Source organism: Columba livia, chromosome 1, assembly GCF_036013475.1.
Source record: "Columba livia isolate bColLiv1 breed racing homer chromosome 1, bColLiv1.pat.W.v2, whole genome shotgun sequence".
NCBI classification, from domain to species: domain Eukaryota; kingdom Metazoa; phylum Chordata; class Aves; order Columbiformes; family Columbidae; genus Columba; species Columba livia.
In genome coordinates this window covers 72,112,864-72,129,944 of record NC_088602.1, presented here as the reverse complement: position 1 = coordinate 72,129,944, position 17,081 = coordinate 72,112,864, and the positions used below count along the sequence as shown (strand labels likewise).

Genomic DNA, 17,081 nt, shown 5'->3' with positions numbered 1-17,081 from the left:
TCATAGTCGCTACATTAATTTTATAGAAAGAAATATTTTGGAAATAACTTTTTATTGTAGTGAAAATAAGATGCCATTATGTTCATATGTATACACACACACAAATAAAAGATTCACTGTATATACACTGAAATAACTCATACTCAGCATAACCAAGACTCTCCTCAGTTTGTGCACAGCAATGAGTAGGATACCTTTAAAATATGCCTGATCCCAGCTGCCCTCCAGTGCTGCGTTTAGCAGGAGCAGCAGGGACGCTCCCAGGGCTGGCGGCCCACCTGTACTTCTCTATGTTGTACCCTTACCACGACCACAAGGCCCTGGTGTAACGGGAAGGCTCAGCCGTGCTGCTGCGGGGGCAGGAGGGACTGGGCTGTGCTTCAGAAACTCTGGGCCAGCTGCTCTATAGAGCCCTGGGGTCACCCAGCACAATGGGGGCCTCTCTCATGACATCTGGTCACAACAGTATTCAGCAGCACCATATGACTTTCTGCTCTCTTGTGTGGTTTCTGTGAGCATTTGACAGATTTGTGGTTCTGATAGCCATTCCCTGCCACTCAAGGCAAGAAGACACTACACAAGTGACCCAGTGAGGTTCTGCAGAACACACAAAAGAAGTGCATTGAAATATTCGCTTGTTTAGCTAAGCCGCCTGTAAGTAATCCTCACTATCATTTATCTCTAAAAAGCATCAGGTGGCTGTTGGCACATGTGGGCCGAGAACTACAGACTTCATAAAAAACACAGATAACTTGGCCTTGTTTGCTAGCAGAAACTAATGTCAGACTGTGAGTGCCCTAACCCAGACAGTGGTGTTAATACCTTGAACAAGAGACACTGAACACCTTAACATGCAGTCAGAACTCTCTGTGTCACTTGAAGATAAAACTCTGATTCTGTACCTCAGAGGCCCCCGTCTCAATTCAGCTGTTTAGAAAAGCTTTAGGCTGACTTCTCCTTAAACAGGAATTCTACACTGACTTCCACTAAGCCAAGAATAATCTCCTTTTTTTCCTTCCCCATAGGAAAGTGCTGCCATCCCTAATATGCATGCACTTAAATACCACAACCTGATTTTGAAACAGAGCTCATGGCAGGCTATTGCCCAGTTCAGTAAAGAAAATTCAAATATTAGTGGGCTGAACTCAACACTGAGTAAATACTAAATGTATTTTTTAAAAGGATGGTCACAAATGCCACTGTAGGATTTAATCATTAAACTATTCATTTTTCTATTTCAACAATTAAATCCATTATGGAATTAAGCTAATAGGGAAATACACAACAAAAAAAAAATAATACATATAAACTTATAAAATATTGAAGAAATTGTCTACATACAAAAAAAAAAGTCAATGTTAGTTACTTAAGCTTCACAGAACTTTTGCACGCTAGAAGCCCCTTTGTGCCCCAGCTTGTGTGGCTGTTGGGAACAGCTGGAAAAGCCACCCACCGTGGCTTCCAGAGCACCACGCTGCACTGCAGAAGCACTGAGCTGAGCCCTTGGCTGAGGCATCATGTGCCATCCCTGACAGGCAGGAGTGATGCTCGCTGTTGCGGGGAGCCTTTGAGGGGCAAGAAGGCTCAGTGCTATCCTCTGTTTTGCTAATGCCACACAACAAAATGTCCATCAGGCGTCTGTACACAAAAATATGTTTTTTTTTCTGGTGAGGTTTCGTTTGTGTTTATAATAGGAATTATTTCAAAAAATCCTAATGTCATTCTAGCACAATAGTGCTCCCCTACAAATCTTTTGTGTGCAAACCAATTATTTCTTTCCACTTGTGCTTTATACCTGTGAAATTGCTACAGTAGTCTCAAGTGAGGGGACAAATGCGAGACAGGGATTTTAAACACGCATTTTATTTTGGTTGTGCATGTCTCTTCTCTTACCTGAGGAGAATTTTTTTTGCCTTGGTATACAAACTTTCACTGTCCATTTCAGAGTTAAAGAAAAATGAACTTTCGTAACCTCTGCCCCTTCTGATCACCTCTTAAAAATGTCACCTTACACAGAAAAGCCAGAAGTAATTGAGATAAACGGACATCTGTACATTTTAGCCATTCATTTAGAAAACATCTGTATCCATCCATGCAATGTTAAGACTATAAGTAACTTTGCAGTTACATCTGAGCCCATTGCTATGGCAACAAGGTAGTCTTTATCTCCCACATGCATTCTACCAATTTCTTTTTCTCTTATAGCAGCTTCCTGAAATGAAAAACAGAAAAGCAATGATTGTTAGTCTCTTTCAAACATTGGATTCGGGGCTTATATGAGGCAGCCCTTACTACTTTCCAGCTGTGGAAAATTTAGACACTGATCCTTTTCAAGATGAAAAAATGAACAACTGACATGGAAAAACATGAACTGCTGTTATTTTCAATTAAAAAAAAAAAGAGTATAGCTGATGATCTTGGAATACAAGGTTTTATGCTACTGTAGTTATATTTAACAGGATCTCAAGGAGTTGTACTACAGTATCTTTCAAACTAACACAGCTGTAATTTGCTGCTTGCCACAGTGTGAGTACAGCTGGTAGGACTGCGTTTGCTAATAATTAATTCCTTGATGGTCTTTTTCATTGGAAATTTTCATCTAAGCATGCAGCTTGGGTTAATTGTTTGGAATTGTAAGCTTTCTATTGTGGTAGGTGCCCACCACACTAGACAGGATTGTACTAGTGCCAAGTCTTGAGAATTCAAGATAAACTAACATGTTTTTTAAATTCCTATTTTAAATAGAACACCAAGCAATACTCACTACAGCAGAAGAGTTAAGAAGGTTCTATATGTGATTTTAAGGACCTAAATTGATGTCAGTGCTTCTCTGACACCCAGTAACTTTGGGATTCCTCTTCACTGCTTTTAACATACTTTCTAGTGCTATCCATTTTTGACACTGATTACTTTAAGTACTTTAAAAGGGTTGAACATCTTCAGAAATAATGTTGAAATCTTAACCTTCACCAAGAGCCAGCAATGTGCCCTTGTAGCCAAGAAGGCCAATGGTACATGGGGTGCATTAGGAAGAGTGTGACCAGCAGGTCAAGGGAGGTTTTCCTCCCGCTCTGCTCTGCCCTGGTGAGGCTGCATCTTGAGGACTGGGTTCCCCAATTTAAGAAGGACAAAGTACTACTGGAGGGTGTCCTTTATGAGGAAAGACAGAGAGCTGGGTCTGTTCAGCCTGGAGAAGAGAAGGCTGAGAGAAGATCTCATCAATGCTTACAAATATCTCAAGTGTCGATGTCAAGAAGATGAGACCAGACTCCTTTCAGTGATGCCCAACAATAGGATGAGGGGCAACAGGCACAGACTGAAGCATGGGAGGTTCCATCTAAACATGAGGAGAAACTTCTTTACTTTGTGGGTGCCGAGCACTGGAACAGGCTGCCCAGAGAGGTTGTGGAGTCTCCTTCTCTGGAGACATTCAAAACCTGCCTGGATACATTCGTGTGGGATCTGCTCTGGGTGAACTTGCTTTAGCAGGTGAGTTGGACTAGATAATTTCCGGAGGTCCCATTCGACCCCAACCATTCTGTGATTCTTTGTAGCCTCTAGCATCCCAGCATTTCTAGACCCTTCATGTGAAAAATGCAGTAAAGGCCACAAGAGAAAATATCAAAGGAGTTATCCAGCCAAGACATTTCACTCACATTTGATGCTGCCTAACAAATTCTGCAAATTGACGGTCTTTAGCGTAGAGCTCTATAATTCGAATTCTGTCCTGAATTTCCTAGAATATAAGAAACACAATTGTAAGTACATAACAGAAATTAGAATACTACTAGCACTAGAGAACAGAAATAAAAATACTACTGAAATAACTAATTTCTGGGTTTGGATAAATTAAACTCTTATACTTTGCTACTTCAAGGAGTAGAGCTTGAAATTGGGTATACCAATAGTAAAATTCATTATGCCTTTTTTTTTTTTTTTTAAGTGAAGCATTTCGTTGGAGTCCAGCAATACTTTACTTTAAAATCAAAACCAGGGGTTGGACAGAGTGTGGCATTTCAACAGGCTTTAACAAAACCATTTATCTTTCATAGATACTTGGCCTACAACCCCAGCTGCAGCCTGGGTTCACACCTCTCACAGTTGCTCAAGGATTTGTGGTTAGTTCTTGGATGTAAATCCCTTTCTCTTTAGCTTTCTAGAGTAAACCCTTGATACTGTGTATACAGGAAGGAAGGAGAAGGATGTGATCTAACTTGTGGATTATAGAAAGACCTAAACTTAAAAAAAAAAAAAATTAAAAAAAAAACCACACTGTAAAAAGGCCTGGATGTGCCACGTTTTAACTGTATAACTACTCTTACATGAGGTAATTGGCATTAAAAGCTAAAGGCTGTGTCAAGCAATATAGCAGCAAACCTCCCCAACTCCCAGTCAACTCCTCCATCATATGAAATTCATTACAGGTCAGAACACACCCACTCCTTTCTCTATACCTAAGAGCAAGCAGGCAAAGAAATCCTTACTCTCTTCTCTTAAATAAATGCAAGAGCCATAGTTGCAACTCATTTATCCAGTGCACAGATGCTGGGGAAAGACTGGGCCCACCTCTCAGGTTACAGGTGCAGAATAAGCTTATTGTTCACATGATCTTTTCCATGCCACTGTGAAAACAAGGCATTTACCTCCTTAGTAAGCTCACTGTTTTCATAAATGTGCCTGATCTCTTCACTGCTGTAGTCTGTGGATGTCTCTGCACTGGTAGAACTGTAGGATGTTAGCTGAGGGTATCTCCGGTAATAATGGCTGTAGCCAGTCGTATCACTTTCATACATGGGGTTGTATTTAACTGCGTTCTCAATGGAGGAGAGGCTGTCACCCTGCCTGGGGGAGCAATAAACAAACTGTGAGCTTCTCTGCAGCCTGGAAGGGCAGCAGATAGAGTAAGGATGGCTGGCATTTGGAGGCACCTGTTGCTTGTCGACTGTGTGATATGAGATTTACAACAGCATTATCCTTATGGTAGCAGATATGTTTCAAAATATTAGATGGTGTCACTTACCCCTGCGAGTCCTCAGTGTCACTTTTTGTGTACTGGTCTCGAAGGGTCCTGGCCAAGAAGAAGATGACAGCAGATGCCACCAGAAGGAATCCTGCCACAGAAGCAATTGCAATACCCACAACCAGTGGCTCAGACACATATTCTTCACAGTGCTCCCCTCTGTACCACCAGTTCTCGCCCACACGACACCTGCAACAAAGAAACACGGGGAAATTAGACACCAGTAAAAGCTTTGATTAATGCAAAGGTATTTAACCTTCTGTTAGGACATGCCCTCAGTTAAGTCACCTCAATAAATTCCTTTGCATGTTCAAGCATCAACTTTTTTTAATCATTGTTGTTGTGAGCAGCCTTTTGGTATGGAATCATAGAATAGTTTGGAAGGGACCTTCAAAGGCCATGTAGTCCAACCCCTCTGCAATGAGCAGGGACATCTTCAACTAGATCAGGTTGCTCAGAGCCCTGTCCAGCCTGGCCTTGAATGTCTTGAGGGATGGGGCATCTGCCACCTCTCTGGGCAACCTGTGCCAGTGTTTCACCACTTTTATTACAAAAAATTTCTTCCTCATGTCTAGTCTGAATCTCCACTCTTTTAGTTTAAAGCCATTACCCCTTGTCCTATCACAACAGGCCTTGCTAAAAAGTCTGTCCCCATCTTTCTTATAGGCCCCTTTAAGCACTGAAAGGCCACAGTAAGGTCTTCTCAGAGCCTTCTCTTCCCCAGACTGAACAATCTTAGTTACTGAATGGAGTGATGATAGGTAAAATAATAAAAGGATAATGCATTTGTGGTGGGAAAAGCCTGTGTTTTTTGCAATTTAGCGTATCCTGTGATGCATTAAAATGGTGGAAGGTGTTTAGACTAAGTAAAAAGTTATGCCTTGATTGAACCTTGCACATGACACTGTAGAGGTAGAGAGCAGTTGTCTTTGTCATCTTGTAATGTAAATACAAACGAAGGTGTGTTAAACAAGCAGAATGTTTATAGTGTGGTTAACTAACCATTGTGGAGTTCAATAAATACATAAAATAAATTACTTGAAGGATGTGTGCACCCAAGAGTGCCTCTTTGGAATAGTTGCCCAAAGCAGCATTCTGTATTTCTGCCTTGCTCTGGTTTTGAACTTGAGAACTTTAATGTTAATACTGACTTTAAATATACCAGTACAAAGAATATATTTGCATAATGAGTGTTTGGGAGTTCTTGCTATAAAAACCCAAGGAATTCCAAGACACATGACCACTCAAAGCAATGAACCATATTAATAAGAAACATCAGTAAATTAAGTCTTCTAACATAAATATCTGAAATAGTTTCTGAAAGTAGTATGCAATACTTCATATTTTTCAAATAGTTCTTAATAAATGCTTGCTGGAGCATGCTTGAGTTTTTATGCTTCTAATTTAAATTATTAAACAAATATGGTAAAGTTTATAGTACATCTGTGATAGTACCCATTCTTGTAGCTTTGAAAACATTATTTCTCCTGTTAACTGCTAGGACTCTAATACCGACTTCAGAGAAGTTCTAGGTAAGCTTTAAAAAAAAAAAATCACATGAAGTAACAGAAATAATAGCTATTAGTAGAAACATTTTTTTTGCTCCTACCTTTTGTTGATAGATATAGATATTAAAAAAAAAAAAAAACAAAAAAAACAAACTGTTACATTGCTTGAAAAGGAAAAAAAATAAGTGCAGTGTCAGAGGGAGCATGGATTTGTCTTTTTTGCATCTGTATCTTTTTTAAAGCAAAAATTTGAACCAGGGAGCCTATGCCTTGAGCTTTTTATGAACCATACATGATTTTTCACAAATGGCCAATTATATACTTTTATGACTTTTTCTTAACCAAGAGCAGTATTTTTTAATATATTTATGCTGCAAGGATATGCCTTTCAGATATTAATTTTTATGATGGAATTAACTCTTACATGCTTCATGACATGATCTAACACTTTGTTACTTAAGAAAACCTCTGGAGAGAAATTCTGCCCTGAAGTTCAATGAATGAAAGTGATATGAACAACTGAGTATGTTCCATTACACAATTTTCCCTAATTAGTTTTATTTCCTGATGCTTCCTTTCTATTAAAGAAATGTGTTACTGTCTCATTTCCAATAAATACATAGGAAAACTAATGTTAATATTGGGACCTCCACTCAGCAGCATAACATTAAAGATAATTATTATCATCTTGCTTGTTACACATTATCTTACACAATTTTGCACAAATGTTGTTGAATGCTACAAGAGATAAGACAATAAGGGCTTTTCATACAGGAAGCACACACTTCAAAGAACAGGATGACCTACCTACAGATGGCCCCTTGCCCAGGGCTTATGTCACACTTCCCATCGTTCAGGCAGAAGTTTGGTTGCAGATCACAAATGCTGTTGCATGGCAGCTCATCAATGCTTAGGTAGCCAGGATTGCAGACACACTCAGCTTCCCCGCTCCAGCGATTTACTAAGCACTCAGAGAACTCATTGCAGGCCTGGAACTTGCAAGGGTCTGCTTGCTCACCTGAGAACACACAAAGCAGAAAATATTAATGATACAGGAGAACCTTAACTGAGGCAAACCGCTGGCTGCCTGCTGCCATTTTCTCTAATGGTCTCTTAGATAAAATAACCCACAAGAACCCGGTATGTGAGTTTCCAGTGTAACAAAAGGGTCTGCTAAGGTGAACAAGAGCTTGGAAGCGTTGTTCATCTCTGTCTTCACAGTGCATGTCAGTGGTGTGGCTAAGACCACCCAACAAGCCAATCGAAAAAGCAAGAATAAAGTGTTATTTTTCTTAGTGGAATGTACAGTACCTCAGATGTTCTCTTGTCTGCTGGAACTATATTTTGCAAATGAGTAAAACACAGCTGATCTTCAGTATTTCTTGTTACAGAAAATCAATGAAGTATACAGGAAAGGGCAAGGGGTCTTCAAACACTCAGCATCTACTGTGAGGTGATTTGCCTTTGCAAGGAACAGAAGCATTTGCGATATCTCTACTTGGCTAACTTGGACTGGGAAAAAGCTTTCTCCCTGTATCAGAGGAGTGAACTAAGAAAGCCTGTAACCTTTTCATGCAACCAAGATGTTACTACAAGAGTAAGGCAGCAGCTGCTACCTGTGCAGATGCCTACCTGGCAGCTGCATTACCACCTGTGGGAAAGATCACATGCACCACTGTTCTCACTGACCAGCCTTCCCCCTCTCCAGTGAAAGTACAGCAGTATTATATAGAGTATTACACAAGCTGGTTTTGTGCCCATATTCCTATAAGAGACCCATGTAGTTTGCCCACTTCAGGTCCCACTTTGATTTTTGTTTCTAGTCCCTTAAAAATTTTTTTGTTTGAACTCTGTGAAAGACTGTCTTTCTAAAGCCCAGCCTATGAAAAGCAGCGGGCAGTCTCTGAGCTGCTGGGATCCTTAGTAAGTTCTTAAAGCAGAAGTTGCTCTAAATCCCTTGCTCCAAACTGCATTTTTCTGCCATCCATACCTGATTCCACATCCAGGGAGTATTTATCAATGGCCAGGTTCATGGTGTGATATGCGGTGTTGCAGAAGTCTTCCAGGATCAAGTACACAGCGTTGGTGACATTCCGAGGCACAGGTTTGGCAAATTTCATTCGACTGTTCACCACAATGCTGCCATTTCTGAAGTTCAGGATTTCCAGATTCTGGAAGCCCGTCAGATTTGACTGAAGGTAGGGCACCAGCTGCAACACAGGGGATGTGACAAAATAGCTGAATCTTTGAATCTCTACTCAAGCCAGTTGCACTGTTATTGCTTCAGACAACAGGAGTGATTTATTTTATCCAAATCCCACAGCAAGGGCACTAAAACTTTACCCAGTGGAGGCTCATGCTGGCAGCTTGCCAGGACCCTGAGTACTTCAGACAGCTCTTAAGAGTACACCAATTTTCAGGCAGTTTCCAAAAATGTGTGATTCAAAAATACAGTTCTTGGGACATATGTGGTGCTCTCCCTTGATGTAAGCACCTGGCACACTTGCTGTACTACAGAGTATTTCCTTTGAGCATGTCCCCCTTCCCTCTCTCCTTTACTCCCTTCATCTTCCACAACAAAATATTCATTTCAGTCAGGAGAGGGGAATTTCCCAGTTAAAAGTTGACAGTTTTTGTTGTATAACTCCTGTGAGGCTCTGCTAGCCATCAGTTTAGGAACAGCTTAGTCCCTGGAACTACCTTGTACTTAGAATGAGTTGAACGTGCTGCAGAAAAGTTACCTTGTCATAGCCTCCATTTATTTACTTTCTCCTTATAGGCTAAATGCAGAGCACTCTAGAAGCAAGTAAAGGGGGTCATTGTAGTGACTTCATCTGCACTGCTACATTTATTGACACCAGCTGAGCATCTGGCTCACAGGGTTAAAAAGTTACGCTTTGGAGAGGCTACTGACTGAATAAAAGACAAACACCACACCCTACCCCACCCATTTCCAGACAGAATTTTCCCATGGAGATAACACAGTATCTGTAAACACCAGTCTTTAGCTGCTCTCTGCAAAAGAGAGCCAACAAACTATTATTTACCAACAATTTTTGTCAATCTGGCAGTGGACACTAAACATAGAAGCGATCCTTACCAGTTCCAAGAATCGCTGTTCCAGCGCTTTGTACTCAGGGGAGTTTTTATTAAACAGATCCTCTGAAAACATCATGTTGGTAACCCGAAGACTGAAAAACACAACTAGAGCTCGTGATGGGATGGGAGTACTACTGCGATTTTCATGTGTGGCCCAAGCCACGCTGGCCATCTCTGTGGACTGGACACGAGTTGTTAACTCCACATGACTTTCAGTCATGCTCCTTCCCCCCTCAGTCAGCTCAGGAGAAAAGTGGACAGTGCTCACACGATCCAGGTCCACTGAAATGTCCAGGACTCTTGTTGTTCCATCTCCCAGCTTTGTTGAGGTAGCTACAGATGATGACACTGTGGATCCCACAGGAGGGAGATGGGACAGAAGCTCAGTGCTTGTTTCTACACTCCCTGTTACATGAGGGTTCATAGCAGTGCTGAAGCTCATGGAACCAAGCATGTCATGGTCTGTACCACCCTGTACGGCAAAGCCATCTAGAACAGTGGTCTGATCTAGTACAGTAGGAGCTGCAGTTGCAACTTGAGTGGCAGTTGGCATTGCTGATTGCACTGTCTGATCTAATGAGTTTTCTAGTGCTCTGTCAGTAGACCAAGTATCAGCTGGTTTCTTCACTGCTGATCCAGTAGTGTCTTGGCCTGCCAATGATGAATCTAGGGTTTGCTGCTCTTCTGTGGAAATATCAGGGTTTACCATGGAAGGATCTGCAGTCAGAATAGTTTCTGAAGAGCTTGTGTCCAAGTGGCCTATTGTAGCAGCTTCAGCTACATCTGTCTGCCCTACTGTGAATATTTCTTCTACCATTGTCCTGTCTTCCTTTTGGTGTTCAACTGCTTCAGAAACAATGTTCTGACCTACACTGGACTCTTCAGGTTGCTCCATACTGACAGTCCCTGTAGAGGTAAGGAGGCCATCTTCCACAGGCAGACCTGTATTGTGTGGTGAGACAGGTGCCTCTCCAGTTGGCATGTCTACAAAGAAATGGTCCACTGAAGGCTCTGAAACAACGGATGGTTTAACAGAAGAAGAATCATACATGCTCAGTGTTTCTGTCTGTGTAGATGGTTCCACAGATGATGGCTCTTCTGTCTGTAACAGAGGTACCTGCTGCGTTGTAGTCTCTGGAAAGACAAATATTTCAGACTCATCAAGGAAATCTTCTTTTATATTGGCCAAACCTTCATTCTCATCTTTGGAAGGAACATCATCTAATTTGTTACCAGAGTTAAGGATATAGTCTAAGATCATACCTTCAGGAATATCCTCAGTTCTGATTAACAAAGACCCATTGTCATCTTCAAGCCAGCTATCAGGACTAGGGTAGAAAACTGGTTCCAGTGTTGCTTCTTCCCAAGGCCAAATATTTGGTTCAATTTCTTTTCCTGAACCATCAAAAGCTGAACCAGAGCCCTCATCATATATAACTCTATCTCCAAGATATATATCAGTTTCATCTTCCACAGGGTGTACTTCTAAGGGCAAAGGAATTTCTTCCACAGACTTATGCAACACAGAGTCTGCATTGTTACTGTCTGCAGGACTGCCCTGAGTTACATCTTCCTTCTCAGCAGATACTGTTTCTTTAATATCAGTCTCTATGACTGATGAAGAGGCCACTGTTGGTGCAGAAAGCAGAGGAACTGCATAATCATCTGTAGATGGAGGTTCTTCAGGCACAAGGTGAGGAGGACTTGAAGGCAAAAGAAATTCTTCAGATAGTCCAGTATCTTCAAACACTAAACATGAAAACAAATTTCCAATTAGTTGTTGTTTATGATAAAAGGTGTCAAATTCCATTCATTTTATAGCTTGTAGATCTGTATTCAGCATGTTTGCCATGATAAATCCTGGCCTTTGTATGCCAAAGTCAGAGGACCCCTGTTGATGAAACCCACTTTTCATTCAGATATTCTATGGGCCAAGTCAAGACTGCAGAGTAAGCAGTAAAGCAGTAACTGTGTGACACATCCTTAGGGTAGTCACTCTGCTTCAGAGATCAGTTATCACCCAAACATGCCTGGTACGAAAATACTTCTGTACAATTAAACAAGTTTCATGTGTGTACCATTTCCTGAAGGGATAAACAGGCATAATTGGCTGTTACAACCATTTTACATTAGCATATTGTTCATGGATACGCATACACAGGAAAGGTAAAAACTATCAGAGAAACATATACAAACTTTTAGACCATTCTGAAAAGTCATTTTGGTGAACTATACCTTTGGTGACTATGAGGAAGCACTGGCATCCAAATTTAAGCTTCAGTTAATGTCATTAACTCACCATCTAAAGAATTGGAGGCTGGAAGCCATTCCAGAGTGTCCACAGAATCATGCTCTAACACTGATGCAGTGACCAAATGAGGAGTCTGATTCCCATCCTCTAAATTCAGCCCATCAGGCAAAGAAGTGACGTCAGCTTCTGAGGAGAGTGGAGCTTCAGGTGCCAAACTGGCCTGAGAGTCCAGATTTTCTGGTCTTGGCCAGATTTCATTGTCATTGGACTGTTCACTCTCTGAAGTGGAATCTGGTTTGATGAAATCAAAGGGCAAGGTATTGCTGACAGTTGATTCATCTGCTGAAGGCCGTTCAGCTAAAAAGGTGCTGTCCTGGAACATAAACTCACTATTAATATTTTGACTACTACAGGGGAAGCATTGGCTGAGCACATCGAGGGTATCAGCAGCAGCCAACAGCAAAATCTGGTATTGCTGCCTCCTGCCTCTGTGAGAAAGTAATGCACAGAAGCAGGAGGGGCCACACTGTGAGGACTGACAAATATATACCCTTTCCTAATCATGTGCAATGTATACGTAAAATGCACATCACTGCGACATACATTTCACGTCTGGTCGTGTCCACTAAAAAGGGAAAGAAGCCATTCAGATTGTTTGGAGTTCAGCTCAATTAGAGATTTACCATCCATAACCACCCCAAATTGATCTGTCCATTTCTAATTAAGCCAAAGATAAATGTAGTGCCTGCCTTCCTAAAGCACGAAGAGGTCTTAGCAGCTATCATTGATCAGCTACAGAATCAATACAGTAATTATAATATCATAGTTACTATGATACATAAAACAGTTTAGAAACTGAACTAGAATGTATGCATACCCTGCGGTCCTGTGTTGCTTTTAGCATGTGAGTATGAGAACCCAGGAGGAAAACAAAGACCATAATGTAAAGAAGAACATATAGAACCTGAAATAACTTTAGTGTCAAAGCTGAGATGCCTGTGCAGAAAAACAACTCTATTGGCCACACTGATGAACAACAAAGACTATGCACAATGAATTTGCAAATTGTTTGAAATGTGAAAAAATAATTTGTTTTCAATCTCCTTTTGCACATGGTTTACTTACTGCTCCATACCCCAATCATTATTTGGTTTACAGCTAGAATACTTAGCACATTTCATCTTTGAAAATTAATCTACTACCACAGTTTCTCATGAGAGAATTATATTAGGAAAAACCAATGAAGAGTTATTTGGTCAAGATTACGAAAGGAAGCTGACTGCCTAAAACCCAGGAATCAGTGCTTCACGTGGATATCAGTGCTGTGCAATAGTCTCAGGAGGACAAAAAATAACCTTGGGGTATGAAAAACTGCCAAACACTTCAAGAAGCAGCAGCTAACTAAGAACTAACGAGCTCCTGATGGTGACTAGTAAAGTTAAGTGGGCAGTGGACACAGGTTTCTGTGATATGTATTACAGTTCAAAAGCACTGTAACTATTTCTGTAACTCACCATTCCTGTCTAATCTTTTTCTTTTACTTGACCAGCATGAGTAACAAGGAGAGTCCAAATACTTGACAATTTGAATTTTTACTTCTGCTTAAAATGTGGGGGAATTAAATTTTCAACTTCATTCAAACTGCATTTGAATGCTTTGGTAAGGAGCCAGTTAAGGTATTCTTACTTAATTATTTGTCTACCTGTATTGATCACATTTTTATAGCCAGTTGTTATGCCACCAGAGTCTCCTCACATTTTTGAATTATATGGTAACAAAGACATGTGCTCCAGCAATTATCTTTTTTGGCAAAATCGACCACTATAAATAAAGCTGTAAAAAAAGTTACTGTGCAAGACTAGAAACAAATGACACATATAAATTCCATAAAGAATGAATAATGACTACCAGCAATAGCTTCTCAATACTTTTGTTTTTTTTAATGTGAACATTCAGTTGCCAGGGATTGCACTTCATCATTTATTTGAATGTGGATAGATGTTCCTATGACAACTAACATTATTCAAAGATTCTTGTTACAGTGCAATATATTATATTAACAAGTTTAATATCATATTGGCAAGTTCTGTTTTTTGCTAACGTCTTTTGAAAGGCTTACAAATATGACAGATGACTGCAAACACAGAACCCCCTCCCTGATTTTCCATTTTCTGCTGCCAGAAAGGCTTTGTATTCAGCATGCTAGAGCATTTTACCTGTTACAGCTCAAAAGAAATGACAAGAAACTACAGATTTCAAAAACTAGACTTGATTTTTTTTCTTCACTTTTTAAGAGATCTGTAAAACTCGAAGGAAAGGATTAATGATTAGTTGGTACGATCTGCTAGCAATTAGATGGTGAAGTCATGATAGTCCCACATTATGTCATGACTATGTATGATAGTACAAATCCAACTTAAATCAGCTAGGAAAAATAATAGCAAAAATCTTTTTCATAGGAAACAGTTCAACTTAACAGTACCTACTTGAACCATAAAGGTTTGACATCTATGGAAGCAACTGACTAATCATTTCAGCCTTGCTTACTTTTTAAGCATGTTTATGATTTTCCTGAAATTTATCTGAAATTACTTCCCAAATTATCTGTGTATTACAGGTTGTACACAGCTGTTTTTTGGATATATTCAATATCTTTTACATAACTGGAGTTTTTGACTGAAGACGTAGATGACATTATTATTCATAGTCCATTATGAGAAAATGTAACTTCCAGAATTTTTTCTTGCACATACTAGTCCCTAAAATGGATTTAAAACTAGTGCAAAGCTACTTCTACTCTAAAGTCTTCTTGCCTGCACATCTGCCAGAGTATCCTCAGATAGCGTGTAAAGAGGGCAGAATTCTTTGTCTTACTAAAATAAACTTCTGCAACATTTCAATCTAGTTAGATAGCTCTAGTAAAGAGAAAGCCGTTTCCTGAAAGTCAAGTTCATGTTTATCCACACCATGTTTAAGCCATTTATGGCAAATCCATATGAATTTACATTTTAGACCTCAATTATTAGTTTTTAAAATGCAGGGAAAACTAGCATGAAACTAAGAATATTACACCAGTGACTGTTCTAACAAGAATATTTGGGTTCTGTGAAGTCACTGAGAATTTTGCTTCCATAAAAATTTCAGAAGTTGGCTTGAAATTAAATGTGTCTGTGTTCACAATATTATCTCATAATGAACTTAGTGAAAGCCTAGCATCAAGCATAGGTAGATTTGGATTTTATGGCATGAACTAAGCTCATTTCTTCTTGGGAGGCATGCCTGCATTACACAGAGTGCAGAGCAGAAAACTACTGGATAAATCCTTAAGCCCAGACAACGCTCCACTATTCAGAAATTCTAGCTCTTTGCAGAAGTAATGAACTCAATCTCGGCCTTGCTGGCACCTCACTCGGTATCTCTGCTTAAAGCCCCATTGCATTGTACAGACATGAGGATACTAACGCTACAGGAATACTAAGTTTCCTGCCCAATGGGGAACTTTAGTCTATGTCCTTGATTGTTCGAGAGGTAATCACATGAGATAATTGTGATTTCAAAAGGAAAAAAAAAAAAAGTAACCACTGGCTTTCATTTTTCTTTGTTTCCTTTGCTGGCATTAAGGGGATGGACATCACTTTAAAACTGAACTGAGAACTTTCGGTGAAAGCAATAAAATAATAAAAGGAGCATATGAAACCGACCGTTTCATATGGCAGCTCTTCTAGCTGCCAGCTTTACTGCTTACATCTGTTTCTTGCTTTCCAAAGAAAGGTAGTATTGTGGGGACAATCATGTCTTTAGAGCAATTTACAGCTTAAACATTATGAAAGAATCAGACAAAGGAAGCCTAAGAAGCAAGACCTGGGTGGACAGCCAGGAACATGGTACTGCTATGTAATAGAAGATGATCACAGAAAATTGTTGTGCAACAGCTATCACATTATCAGATGAGAGGTTTCATCAGAGGGTTTTCTCCAGTATATGGTGTGCTTTCTCTACTACTGATTCTGCATGATCAACAGGATAGAGAAGCTCTGTGTGCTGGCAGTAATTCAGACTTGCTGAGTTAAGCTGTTCAAATGTGTTCAAAGGCCGCTGCTCAGAACCATACTCACATCGAACTCTGTGCGTTCCAGCACAATGGGATGCTCAGTAATCCAGGATGGGTCATCTTCTGTCGGGTGTAGTATTTCTTTCACTGTGGAAATATAAATACTTGGGATATAAAGGCTGCAGTAGCAGTGTGAGGAAGCTATTTTGGAAGACTGACTGAAAAACCCTCCCTCATCTCAGATTTGTGAGTAAAATCTTTTCAAAAAGTTTGCCAGAGAGATTTTGCTTCTGGAAACGCCCCCGGATCACTGATGGGAAGTACAGAGAGAAGATGAGAATAGCACTCCTCCACTACCTCTGCCTGGAACGTTGAATATCCAGCAATAAACCAGGTAATTCCTTTGTGCTGGTCCAGGCCAACACAGAGCTGCTAAGCTGATGGTCATCTTGGTGCAAGATGCATCATGTGAAACACATTTCCCCTTCTATTCCTGTTAATTGTTGAAGTATTACTGAAATTGCATATCACAAAGCTTGATGTCAAAAAGAGGCTACTCTAATGCACTGAGACTGGGATACTACTGCTCCAGACTTGATCTGGTTAAGATCAGAAAAAAAACAAGCTACGACACAGTTGGTTTTGTTTTTTCTTTTTAATTAGTCAGAGGACAGGTGAATAATTCACTCATCTCTGAGATTTATTTTATAAGATTTCAGATGTGTGTGGCCCATCAATGTGTCAAAATTAATACCCACCATTAGTAAGCTGGAGAGAGTTAGGGTCTAATGACAAGGAAATGTTTTCAAGCAAGGCATTTTTCTGGAGGATTTCAGCAATATAGTCTCGGAAATCACTGATGGTGTACACAACGGTTGGATTATCCTCTATGCCCATGAAGGAGTTGTCCTCCACCTTGTTGGAATGAAGGTTAATCAGGTCCCAGGTGGCATTGCTGATAGCTTTTCCATCAAATGTAACAGCATAGTGAACTTCCACCCCACTTCAGTTGTATAAAGAGAAAGAGAACACAGATGAAAGATCCAAAGTTTTCCATCATGTAGCAAACACTATGATATTTTCCCCCCAAGAAGCTGTGTCCATAACCTTTTTTAAAAATAAAAATACATTGTTTTAAATGATTTGAGATAC

The 17,081-nt window shown here is 40.1% G+C and overlaps 1 protein-coding gene across 4 annotated transcripts in view; it reads right to left on the bottom strand.

The window, feature by feature from the left end:
• Nucleotides 1-35: 35 nt before the first annotated feature.
• Nucleotides 36-17,081, bottom strand: part of IMPG2 (interphotoreceptor matrix proteoglycan 2) — a 63,600-nt gene continuing 46,554 nt past the window's right edge. For 2 of the 4 annotated variants that reach the window (XM_021293248.2, XM_065061505.1), the window contains 10 exons: nucleotides 16,688-16,932; nucleotides 15,994-16,076; nucleotides 11,927-12,251; nucleotides 9,629-11,376; nucleotides 8,519-8,738; nucleotides 7,336-7,546; nucleotides 5,021-5,209; nucleotides 4,644-4,842; nucleotides 3,657-3,736; nucleotides 36-2,212 (listed from right to left, as the gene is read on the bottom strand). In XM_021293248.2, coding sequence (XP_021148923.2) covers nucleotides 2,200-2,212; nucleotides 3,657-3,736; nucleotides 4,644-4,842; nucleotides 5,021-5,209; nucleotides 7,336-7,546; nucleotides 8,519-8,738; nucleotides 9,629-11,376; nucleotides 11,927-12,251; nucleotides 15,994-16,076; nucleotides 16,688-16,932 — 3,313 coding nt within the window. In that variant the 3' untranslated portion in view covers nucleotides 36-2,199. The remainder of the gene's footprint in view (nucleotides 2,213-3,656; nucleotides 3,737-4,643; nucleotides 4,843-5,020; nucleotides 5,210-7,335; nucleotides 7,547-8,518; nucleotides 8,739-9,628; nucleotides 11,377-11,926; nucleotides 12,252-15,993; nucleotides 16,077-16,687; nucleotides 16,933-17,081) is intronic. The other 2 variants (XM_021293252.2, XR_010472302.1) reach the window with 2 other exon arrangements.